Source organism: Chelonoidis abingdonii, chromosome 5 (genome assembly GCF_003597395.2).
Source record: "Chelonoidis abingdonii isolate Lonesome George chromosome 5, CheloAbing_2.0, whole genome shotgun sequence".
In the NCBI taxonomy this organism is placed as follows: Eukaryota; Metazoa; Chordata; order Testudines; family Testudinidae; genus Chelonoidis; species Chelonoidis abingdonii.
In genome coordinates, this window is record NC_133773.1 from 71,636,713 (window position 1) to 71,649,641 (window position 12,929).

General features: G+C 38.9%; 1 protein-coding gene across 1 annotated transcript in view; it reads right to left on the reverse strand.

The window, feature by feature from the left end:
- Positions 1-12,929, reverse strand: part of DDX60 (DExD/H-box helicase 60) — a 78,933-nt gene that overhangs the window by 58,497 nt on the left and 7,507 nt on the right. Inside the window, exons 4-10 of the mRNA XM_075066361.1 lie at positions 11,090-11,431; positions 9,505-9,621; positions 8,141-8,284; positions 6,694-6,798; positions 4,434-4,575; positions 3,596-3,751; positions 377-476 (exon numbers count right to left, since the gene is read on the reverse strand). Of these exons, the coding sequence (XP_074922462.1) occupies positions 377-476; positions 3,596-3,751; positions 4,434-4,575; positions 6,694-6,798; positions 8,141-8,284; positions 9,505-9,621; positions 11,090-11,431 (1,106 nt within the window). The remainder of the gene's footprint in view (positions 1-376; positions 477-3,595; positions 3,752-4,433; positions 4,576-6,693; positions 6,799-8,140; positions 8,285-9,504; positions 9,622-11,089; positions 11,432-12,929) is intronic.

Consider the following 12,929-nt stretch of genomic DNA (forward strand, 5'->3'; position numbering starts at 1 on the left):
ATGGGTGGGAGGGTGGGTGGGTGTGTGTGAGAGAGAGAGAGACATACATGAAACCCACATGTACATGTTTATGAGAGAACAGCACCCAAGAAATCCTGTAATATATAGAAACGCTACTACAGACTACTCTGTTTTTCCAATATGTTTTTGTTTGTTTGCTTTTACATTTTAATGATACTGTTTTTACTTCTTAAATTCCTACATTTTTAATTAATATTTTGAAAATGTTCCCTGGGTTGTTTGATACCAAATTATGAAAACAAAAATAGTCATCATCACAATGAAAATTCCTAGAACATGACAAAACCACGATACACAATGATTTAATCTTATATATATTCAGAAAAAATTTAAAAAAAGTAAAACAGACACATACCTTTTTAAAAATGGTAGGCTACTTAAAATATCTCCAGCAAATTCATCCACCACCACAGATGTCATGGGTATCAGCCCTAGATTAGGAATATTCTTGGATTCTTTTCAATTTGAAAAAAAAAGACAGTTCTTCAAAAGTCTGCTACAGTAACATATTTACAGCAACATGTTAGAATAATGTTCAAATGCAATTTCAGTAAAGCGAAGTCTCAAAGCCCTTCATTCAAGAGAAAGCAACACTAAAACAAGCCTCTACTGATAACTCAGATTTAGTGAATAAACTATCCAGGCAGAGTTTTCATTTATATTATTCTGTGAAACTGGCTAACAGAGGGTTCTGTAATGCATACAACTAATTCCTTGTAGCCAAAATGTTCAAACCTAAGAATTAGGCTTTTAAATCCATACTTAGGCTCCCAAATAAAAGTGGCCTGGTTTGCAATGGGAGTTGTAGATGCTCATCACCTTTGAAAATCAAGCCACTTTGTTCTGCTTAGCATCTTGGGCTACTTTTATGTAGGAGCCTAATTTTAGCCACTCAGGTTTGAAAATTTTGGCCTCTGTCATTTACACTCTTGCTTGACTGAGCACAGAGGGAAGCAGCAGACTGTCTCACTTATAAATGATCAGTAAAAATTATAAGGGACTTTATGCTAGGAAAGGCAAAAGAAAAACTGAAACTTAACCAGAAGAACAGTTTCCTTAATTTACTTAATATAGCATTGAAGTAGGCTGTCCTCTCCCCACTTGTAGGAATTTATTTATGTTGCTTCTGTCTTATTTGCTGCGACACATGCAATGTAAATAATGTAATTATAGGTGGAATTAATTACCTGTTGTTCTCCAAATTAATTTCTCACAGTTGTTTCTTTCAATTCATATTTATTTTCTTTCTTGCTAGGTTTTTTAATATTTGCCAAGATTCTTATCCTGACTTGTAGCCACATCTAATTGTGGTGATATTATGATTTCCAAAGGTGAAAAAGTGAATGAGAATGTGTGACCATTCTTTTCTGTACCCTTCTTATTACCATACTTAAAATAATAAATACTATGAACAGGACTATGTCCTTTAGCTATTATTCTGGGTAGAGCATGGCACACAATGTCACACAGACCTCCCTTGTAAACAAAAGGAATACAGTTATCATACCGGTAGGGGAGGTGATGGCCAGGAGCCCTCAGGCCCTTTTAAATCGCTCAGTTGGGCCGCAGGGCTCTAGGCACGCGCGGGGTGGTGCTGGCAGCTGCAAAGGCAGCCAAGTGGGCAAGTGGAAGCCCTGGCCATGCTGGAAGAGCGCATCCAGCAGTGCAGCCAGCAGCTCGCTGGGCACCAGCAGCACAGCCGGCAACAGCTTGAAAACTGCGTGAAATGCGTGAAAACTTCAGTCATCTGTTTCCAGGGGAACCATTGACCATTCTGCCCTGGGGGCCAAAATTACTGTCAGCAGCCTGAATGTGAGTGAGCTATCCCAAGGAAAAAACAGTGAAGATAAAGTACATTAGTTTTATAGCAAGGTAAACTATAATAATAAAATCAAGGAAATGGGCTGGGAAGAATCTCAAGAGATCAGGTTAGGTCAGCACTACACCTCCCCCTTCTCTCACCTAGTTTACCTCACAGTAAAGCTAAAGTACCTTATCTTCACTGCGTTTTTACATTGGCATGGCTCACATGAATTAGTTACTCTGACGTAAGAAACACACATTTTTTTAAGTAGTGAAGACAAGGTTTAGCTACAGTGATCCTCAGTGTATCTCCTAATTGCGGAATACCGAGAACTATCTCTCCAGCTTCTATTTCCTGACTGATGAAACTAGAGATAGAAACTAGCTGCAGGTAAAATAACATATTTTACTACTTCTTCTGTTCATGAGGGGTTTGCAGTCATCCTGCAATTTTCTTGATTGCATAGGACTGAACAATACTTTGCAAGTTCATTAATTAGGGGCAGGTCATTGTGAATATCCAGAATGATTAGATTTGTTAGTTGGTTTTGTTTGGATACATGGGTCATATGATATTTTTTGTCCCTGTCAAAGGGCAGCTGCCCCACTCCAGTAAAGAGAGGTTAAAAGCAGCCCTGGAGAGAGCTGGGAAAAGGTAGGCTGACTGGGAAAGCAGCCAAGGCTGCAGCCAACTTAATCAGCGCCCAGCTGGCCCTTATAAGAGGGCTGTGGGCCAGAAGCTGTGAGAGTCTCTCACTGGTTCTAAAGAGAGAGACTGGGCTGGGCTGCCTGGGAGCTGAGAAGGGTACCTGAGGTGGAGCAGTGCTGGGGAAGGGCAGAGGGAGCTGGGGAGCTCCAGCCTAGTAAAACCCCAGGCTGCAGGCCTTGAATAGGGCCTATGAAAAGGTACTGGGGCTGCAGAGAGGCAGCCCAGCGATAGGCAAAGGCAGCAGGTCCTAACCCTCTTGCTGATGATGAGTGGTTTACAGACTGCAGTCTCCCCCAGTGAGCGGTGGCTAGATGATGACTGGCGGTCACCACTAAGGCAAGGTGGGGATAGAGGGTGGGGGTTCCCCAGGGAGGGGAGACCCAGAGTGGGGGTACTACTGGGGCAGAACCCCAGGAAAGAAGGGCATTGGGGTCTGGGAGGGACATGAGGGCCAGTGGCAGGTGAGACACTGGTCTGCAGAGGGTGCTCTGAGCTGGAAGATCTAATTCCCAGGATGACCAGTAGGAGGTGCTGTGCCGATGAGTTGTCACCCCACCACAGTCCCTCTAACTGAATGGGCCTAGTTCTTAAAATGTTTCTTGTGTGACTATTTCTTTCCTAATTCAGTTTCTTTGAAATCACCATTTTCACACACATGACAGTTAATATGATTGCCAGTTAACCAATTTGCTAGAACATTTGTGGGAGGTGAATTCAGAAAGGGTCTGTATAGTCAAAACAAATTCATTGAAAAATCCCAATCAGTTTTTTCAAGTATTTTCCCAGCTATCTATGAAACCCTCCATACTAGTTGCCTCTCATGAAATGTAGGCAAGAGTTTGGTCAACTCAATAGCTCCTATTAAAGGAGGAATATTTTAAAAGATTGTTGTTTCCACTAAGCAGTAAGATTTCTTCAAAATATGTCAAAAGATTAAGCAGACTGTTCTGTTCATGGAGGAATCACATATTTTCTGCAGAACAGAGCCTTAATAAATAAAATTTTAAAATCATGAGTTAAAATAATAACATAGTATAACTTTGAAGATTGTTACTACGGTACCTTTAGTTGGCGAAGATCTCTTTTCAAGAAAATATACAGACGTTCTCCTCAGAGGCAAAGACTTTCCATCATCATCCTTTCCAGCTAGTTTTGATATGATACTCCACAGATATTCATACTCTCTCTTAATTTTTTCCCCCATATCCAACCTTAGCCCTAAGATGGAATGTAAACTGGAAACTAATATTTTGCTAGAAAATATTTATTTTATAACTAGCTTTCTTGAATTTTTTGCACACTTCAGTATGAGTGGCAGAATTGAGGACCTTTGTAAATACAGTACAAGACACAACATCGAAGTGACAAAAGTGACAACACAGTTATGTCTGTTACAGAATAATAACAGTGGGTCAGATACCAACTTGAAATACACATTCACACAAGCCTTGTGTTCAAGCATTTAGAAGTAAGCAGGGCTACTTGCTCCCTTATTTCTTCCCTGAACCAGGCAGGCAGGGAGTGGACAAGCAGGAGAGCAGAATGGATGGAATCATGACTACACTCATCACTCACTTGCTGAAGCAGTGTAGGAGGCTGGGAATAGGGGTAAGGACAGTAGTTTACTGCTGATATAGGCAATAGTAATCTTCTACCCCACCCACTCATCTACCTGAGGAATGAAGAAGAAGAAGGGGAGGAATTGTGACAATGGTGTCTCTGTATGTCATAGTGCATCCCAGGGATGCTCTTACATAGGTCAAGCTTGCTCAGGTATATGCATAATGTCAGAATCTAATATTAATTAATGTGACGTGAACTGCTGAGTGTTTTATTGTTAGAGTAAAATCTAGATTAGGTTTAAAAATAATAAGTGAAGAAACAAATATGAATGTAGTACCTTGCTCATTTTCTACTTCATAGTAATATGCAACATTCTTCCACAAAAGATCATCGCTTAAATCAGACAAGTGAGTGAAATCCACTTTCCACAGCTTTTCTGTTGTCAGGTGTTTCAGAAGAAAGAATTCACAACCTTTATGCTAAAAGGAAAAAATACATTAGATTAACTTCTGCGCAAGGTATCAATACTCAACACAAAGAAAACTCTTTTTTCCCCTTAAGATTTTGGCTCCAGTGTCAGACGCTGAATGCACCTTGAAGTTTTTTCTTAATTACCCAATTTGATTTTTTGGTGACCATAAAGGTCTGAATATTTGTTAAACAAATCCATGCACTTAGACCATTTGGAGAAAAAGTGTAAAGCAGACTGGTAGGAAAGAAGCACAGATTCAGAAAAGTTAAATGGAATGGTGATAGGTCACCATTACACCTGACAGGAGAGTGCATTGTAAGCTCTAAATGGTAACTTTTATTATGAAAACTCCCGTGCCATTTTGAGAAGATAAGGCATTGATGAGACAGTGGTGAAACACTGGCCATAACATATTTAAGGGCATGATTCTGTCCCTTTATTCATGTTGAGTAGCACTTTTCTCCGAAAAAGTATCATTGGTTTCAATTGAACTATTCAGGCAGTAATTGCATTACTCAACATAGCTAAAGATGGTGAAATTGGGTCTTAAATTTGCAAAAGGTGCTTGTACAGTAAAAACACAATAGACTGAAATATAAGAACTAAAATGCAGAAGTCAACAACTTTGATTGGATAAGGAACTTTTTAGGTCAACGGGACAGTCTTCATCTTTACTTGCTACAGCATTCTTTTCCGTTCGTTCCTGAACTGTTGCATAGTTTCGCTGTGTTAATTAATTGCTGTGCTCCACTAAAGAGGTGTCTGTATTTTGACAGTAAATGAAGGAATCTTAAGTGCATGTCTGACTCTTGAAGGGACATTGTGAGTCTAGTGCAGGGGCATGCAAACTTTTTGGCCTGAGGGTTGCATCCGGTTTCCAAAATTGTATGGAGGGCCGGTTAGGGGGGGCTGTGCCTCCCCAAACAGCCAGGCATGGCCCAGCCCCTGCCCCCTATCCAACCCCCCCCCCATCTTGCCCCTGACTGCCCCCCCAGGACTCCTGCCTCACCCCCCACTCCCTGTCCCCTAACATCCCCCAGAACCCGTGCCCCTGACTGTCCCCTGCCATCCCTTCCAATCCCCACTCTCATTCCTGACTGTCCCCCGGGAACCCTGCCCCCATTCAACCCCCCTGTTCTCCACTCTCTGACCGCCCCAACCTCTATCCACACTCCCGCCCCCTGACCACCACCCCGAACAAAAGGTTGAATGGTCTGACCTCATCTTCTATTAGAAAACGTAGGCTTGCAAAGGGAGTGATTTAAAAATTAAATATGCTCATCCTAAGTCTTAGGACACAAAGGTTCGCACATGTGATAGTGATTATTGTAATATATAGCATGCTAAAACCACTTTAAAAGGTAGCCAATCCTTTATTTTAAAAGCCATATTTGCGCAGAATCTCTGAAAGTATTTAAGAACCTGAATCCCAGATTTAGGTGTCTAAATCTCAGGTTTAAATGCTTAAGTTCCAGTTTTGGCTCCCGTGTGATCCACAAAATTCCCACTGAACCCTGTAGGTGCCTAAACTCACTCGGTGCCTAAGCTTTCAGAGTACAAGTTCCCTAGGTGCCTATGTTCCTGCCTCTGGGCATGTGCACTCTGGATAAATATTTCAACCAACCTTGGGCCAGAGAGCAAAAGAATGACTCTGTAGTCCAGGGGCCTAGGCATTCACTTGGGAGGTGGGAGACTCTATGACACTAAAGTCTTGTGTCCACTTATCGGGGGATCGACACGCAGCAATTGATCCACCAGGGGTCGATTTAGTGGGTCTAGTCGACCGCTGAGCGCTCTCTCATCAACTCCGGTACTTCACCGGAATGAGAAGCATAAGAGCTTTCCTCCCATTGACCCAGCGCAGTGTAAACACTGCAATAAGTCGATCTAAGGTATGTCGACTCCAGCTACGTTATTCACATAGCTGGAGTTAAGTAACTTAGGTCAACTTAGCCCCATAGTGTAGACCTGCCCTCAAGTGTTACAACACCGAAGTCCCTTCATGGATCTCTTGTGTCTATTGTTAATAAATAAGAACTAAAAATACGAACAATGAAAATGCAGTGCCTACCATTTGTATAAATGTGAAAGCTTGTTTACTCCAATGGTAACTGATTAATCTAACCCGAGCTCGTTGTGAAAGAGGTAAATGGAAAAGAAAAACCACACTCAGGCAATACATCCTGATTAGGTCTTCAGCTTCTTCTGGTGTTATTTCCCTACTCTTCTCCTGTATAAACACAAACAAAAAGTATCATGCCTACATGCAACCTATTTTGCAATTCATATTTTGAAAAGAGCTTCAATCTGACCTTCCATTTTGCATCTGCTGTTTTGCAGACATAACTACAGATATATAGAATTGATCTTTTAGACCAGGGGTGGGGAACCTTTTTTCTATCAGGGGCCAATGACCTACAGAAAAAATCAGTCGCAGGCCACACACAGCCCCACAAGGGGGCATGGAGACTCGGCGCTTCCCCCCAGAGAAGTGTGGCTCCAGCCCTATGGGGTTGGGGGCACACAGAGGCTTGAGGCTTTTGCATCTACAACATTGTCTCAAATTATTTGTGCCTCAAACTGAGTGCAAAATGCAAGGCCAATTCTATAGCTCTGGTCAATATTTGTTAAAGCCAGAGGTATAAAAGACCATATTATATATAAATAAAGGTTTATCTACACATAACATACCTAACACAAGCAAGGACATGAAAAATTAAGAAATCTAACTCTCTGTTCCTCTACCAGGAGATACCGACTTCATCAGCAGCACAACCAGCATACACCATAAATTGCACATTGTTACCTTAACTCTGCCCCATGAGGATGCCAGACTTCAAGCAACTCTTACCCCAGATGTATACACTGGGCACAGTTAAGGTTGCCATGACTGGTGTGTGATGTATAGTGCTCAGGGTAACAGTACTACTAACCTCAAATGTTCAAAAATCAAGATCCCCAAAATCATGAGATTGGCAGAAAAACCTTCAAATTCTTAGATACAAGTAAATATTTGGTTCTTCTAATTTGCTTTCTAGTTTTGGAGCCTTCAGGCTGCACTTTGGTCTCATTTTTAAATCTTTCTCTGCAACCATGAGGGCTAGAAACTCACTTTGCATTGAAAGAAAACTGAGATACTCTCATAATCACTTATCTTCAAATGTTGGGACTTTAAGTGAAACATCAGATATAATCAGAGTCATGATAAAATTGTAAGATTTGGCAACACTGGGTTATTAAATGCCCTGACTCATTCCATTTAAACTTTAAAAAGGCATATATAATGGCACAGAGCTCCACATTATGTATGAAACAAAGCATTCTAATCTGTATTTGAAATAGCTCCAGATATATTTATTTCTATGTATGTCAATTGCTGCTTTTCTGGAAATGATTTGTGTTCTGCTAACAGGCTTTTATGTAAAAACATTTTGTAAAAATGGTTTATAGGAGTAGATGGATAACACACTGAACATATGCCATAGGGAAAATGCATACCTCTAAAATATCACACCGGTCAAGGTGAGGGAAGGAAAAGAAACAAGCAAGAGTGTGCTAACTGAAAATCCTACCTGTTTTCGAATGGCAGCCTGGTGTTTCTTTTGTAACCTACTGTACATTCTCAGCCCCAGTGCACATGAGGCAATGCAGACAATATGTCGAATATCAGATATTTCTGGCCAAATATGCTTGAGCTGGGATAATATCTCACAAACCTGGTGGTATGAAATATATAATTAAATATATGAGGAGGATTTTAAAGGAAGAGTTTTCTCTTTTTAAAAATATAATAGGCAAAGAAGCCAATAGGGACCAAAATCACATGAACAAAATATTTAGTCACAGGTCTATGGAAATAAGAATGAACTCTCCCTGTAGAGGTGAATGATGATTTGCCAGCACCTTGCAGTATTGAGATCTACATTATACAAATTACACATCACAACATGGCAGGGGAGAGGTTAGAGGAGTGTAATAAATAAACAAGGGAAGAAGGAGAAGAAATAATCTTGGAAATGCATTTTTCTTTTTATTTGAATTGTTGTCTAATTATTCTGCTCAGGTACAAGAATAAGGAGTTGCAAATGGAAGAGGGATTTGGATTTGGTCTTAGCCAAAACAAGGGAATTTAAAGGAAGAGAGGAAGAGGAAAGGCATTTGGTATACATAAATGAGAGAGACTTCTAGGTGTTGGGAAATCTTGATTTAATCATTTGATTTTAAGGCCTGACCTCTAGAAGTGCTGTGCCCTGGCAAATTTATTGAATCGTAATCATGATCAGATGCACATATTATCCATCCCGATCCAAATGCCATTGAAGTCAATGGGAGTCATTTCTCTGACTTAAGTAGTCTTTGAATCAGGCACTAATCCTGCAGACACTTATCCATGTGCTTAACTTTGAGCAAAGTTATTAACATACTTAAGTATTTAAAAGATCGGTACCTATATTTGTAGTCTATCTTCCAGATAAAAAGGGAATCAAACATACTCATTAGCAATAATATATCATTCAGGAAATGCACATGTATGCAAAATAAGATACATGTAGTATTTAAGAATAAACAAGTGATATGCCAATCACCATAAAAAAGGAATTTTTACTAAAAATTCAGTACAACAATACTACATATTAGCTTTAGAATAGGGCAGATCTGAAGGTATAAAATACATTTAATTTCGAAGCTGATAAGGGGATCTACTTAGATCTTTTGCTGAACATGACTTTGCGCATTTTAATACTTTCCAGTTTATATTTTTAAAGTGGAATCCTCACAATGGATTTTCAGCTTTCCATTTTTACTTTTTTTTTCAAATTACAACATTCATAAGACATTTTCCAAAATTATATATGTTCAATATGAACTAAAACTAATGGAGGATTTTGGTAGGAATTCTTTCAAGTTTTTGACTGAAGTAAAAAAAATGAAGTACCTCTTTTTTCATGTCCTTCACACTTGACTGTCCAGACAGAGAAATTAATGCTGCTGTACTGGATTCCTGCAAGTCTTTAACCAGTGTTTGGAAAACACAATGAATCTCTTCTTGGTGCTTAAAAAAGATATAGTTTATTTTTTAAATCAAGCTTTTTATCTTCTAAATTCAGCCATTTTATTTTTAAATGTATATACTATTAGAATATTATGATAATTGCCATGTATTTAAATGTATATACTATTAGAATATATCATAATATTCGGTATTATTTGGTAAATTGGTATTAATGTGTGTTTTTATTTAATGTGAAAATACATACATTAATACCAATTTACCAAATAATATTGAATATTATGATATATTCTAATAGTATATACATTTAAATACATGGCAATTATCATAATATTCTAATATATATATATATTAGGTCATTCAAAAAGGCTAAAATGGAAGATACACACATTAATACCAATTTGGAGAACTGATACAGTGCCTCCAAAAAAAAAAAGTTATAATGTGTACATATTATAGAACTCAATATTCAGAGTAGAGAATATTGTGATGAATTTCATCTTGTCTGTTCATATATTTTCTGTGAAGAGACCGTGATATTCTTGAGTATATTTGTTAAAAATTATGACAGGATTAATTTATGCTAATGTTTTTTGGCCTGTAGCTCATGAGCGAGCAGTTTGCTGTTAAGAAAGCACAATCCTTGCCCCACCGGCTCACAATCTAAACCCAAAGAGCAGGCTGGGGGAAACAGCACCACAAATTTAGCTAACAAAGGTACATGAATTCCCAGACTATTCCTCAAGTATGGTATTGTCTATCAGCAAGTTTTGTACAGGCATTACAACCAATTGGTCTCTCAGAGGGGCTTAAATGTGGAGAGGGTAGAGCTCAAAAAGGGCTTTGCATACATATGGGGTATTACACTAAGTAAAGGTAGCTTTCTGTACTGAATGTAGAGGTTCTGCCCTAGCCTACAGCTCCCCACTTGCCAACTGCCACTCTACCAGTCAGCTTCCGTGCTTTGCCTTTTCCATTTCTCTAGATTCTTCCTACTGCCCACCACTTGCCTCTCACACATTGTCTCCTTTTCCATGCCTTCCCACACAGTACCCCCTACTCCAAGAAAATCCTCATTGAACCTATATGCAACACAGCTTCTTCAATACTGCTCAAAACTTGCATCCCCCAACCCAATCCCACAAACTACAAAGTATTAATTAATTAATTGATTAATTAATTAATATTAATGCAAAAACAAAAAAAAATAATAACTTGGAAGTAACATGACAAACCCCATACCATTTTAGCTATGCCATAATCTACTCATGCACTCATTTCTCCTTGTCTGATATTTATTTAATGCCATGTTCTGTGTGCATACTCAACTTAGTCCCTGTCCCAGAGTTTACAATCTATCTCTAAGTCAATTTTTCATTACACTGCTGTAAGTTTTCAGATATAGAAGAGATAGATAGCTCTCAAAGTCATTTTCAGGCAAGATCTTCTACACTGCTTAAATATTAAATTTCTCTATTACATATCAGTAAAGATTTCATATATTGTTTACCTGAGAGAAAAATTCCTTGTGCCTGTACATGCCATGGATGTGATATCCATAAACTCTGATAAAATCTGATTCTTGTCCAGAAGTAAGGACAACATTGATTCTTTTTGACAAGGCATGAATGATAAATAAATTGAGAAAGCTTGTCTGTAGTTTAGTCAGTCCATCATCAGAGATTATTATAAAATATGGGTAGCTTTCTTGCAGGAAAGATTGCCACTTCCCTTCTAAAAAGTTGGAAAATTCAGCGTGAATGACAGCATCAGTATTGTGCTGAAGATGGAGAATCAGTGCAGTACGTAAGGACAGGAGAGTCGGATGCCTGAAATATGCATGCTCTGCATCCTGTGAAAAAAATAAAGTAAAATCATATTTTTATACAGATTAACAATTTCAGTTAGCTGCAACTAGAGTATAAACATGCTAATTCTTAGTAATGACATATTTTGTATGTATATCTTCGTAGTACCTGCTTTGGAGCTATTACTTTGAATTAACAGGACATGAAAATAACACTTTACATTATGTAATTTTAATAACTTCCAAATAAGACAATAATTTAAATTGGGGGCCCAGCCCTGTTAACCTTTAGCCGCATGAATAGTCTTATTGGATCAATCATGCTCTCACTTACATTGGTGTAAATCCATAGAATCTCCATTGACTTCAGCACAGCTGTGGAGTTACTCTGGATTTACACCAGTACCACTGAGAGCTGTATATGTTCCAGATTACTTGTGTGCATAAGCATTGGCAGGATCAGTTTCTAAACAGAAAACGTAAGGAGAGATTAGAAGATTCTGCTGGCATAAAGAGTGGAAGCAAAAGCTTGTGGGCCAGATTCTTGGCTGTGCCTAGTTAGCAACTGGTACAGCTGGGGATTTATGTCTGAGTGTTTTGGGACAGTTCCTCAGGCCTGGATTACACATGCCAGGGTTGTTCTGGGGATCACCAGAGTGCAAGGACTTCTTGGTCACACACCCTTTCCACTGGGAACATGCCCTGCACCATGGATCAAGTGCAGATGCCAAAACAGGAGCCACTAGAACAGTGGTTTTCAACCATGGGTACGCAGAGGTCTTCCAAGGAGTTCATCAACTCACTTAGATATTTGCCTAGTTTTACAACAAGCTACATAAAAAGTACTAGCAAAGTCAGTACAAACTAAAATTTCATACAGACAATGACTAGCTTATACTGCTCTCTATCCTATACACTGAAATGTAACTGCAATATTTATAGTCCAATTGATTTATTTTATAATTATATGGTAGAAAAGAGAAAGTAAGCAATTTTTCAGTAATAGTGTGCTGTGACACTTCTGTATTTTTGTCTGATTTTGTAAGCAAATAGTTTTTAAGTGAGGTGAAACTTGGTGGTACACAAGACAAATCAGACTTCTGAAAGGGATACAGTAGTCTTGAAAGGTTGAGGGCCTCTGCACTAGAGCAACCCCATGCCTGGGAGATCCTCCACCAACCTGAATTATAGAGCTTAAATCTGCTTTGCTCCAGGGAGAGTGGTGGAAACCAGACTTCTCAGATTCAAAAAATGGATCCTCTGCATCTTATTCACATTACCAGAATACCAATATATAGGTAGGTAGAGACTCAAAGTATCCCCAAAATGTACATAAATTAGAGTTAGACAAACTGTAGTTAAAAACCTAGAAATTGCCAAGCTGGATCAGACCAGTGGCCATTGTATCTCAGTATCTTATCTTGGATGATGTCCAGTGGTAGATGCTTCACTACTTTATTCTTCACTTGATGGGTCTCTTACCACTGTCCTTATCCCCTTTTTAATTTACTTTAAAATTGTGTTTGTTCTATAACATAATCTG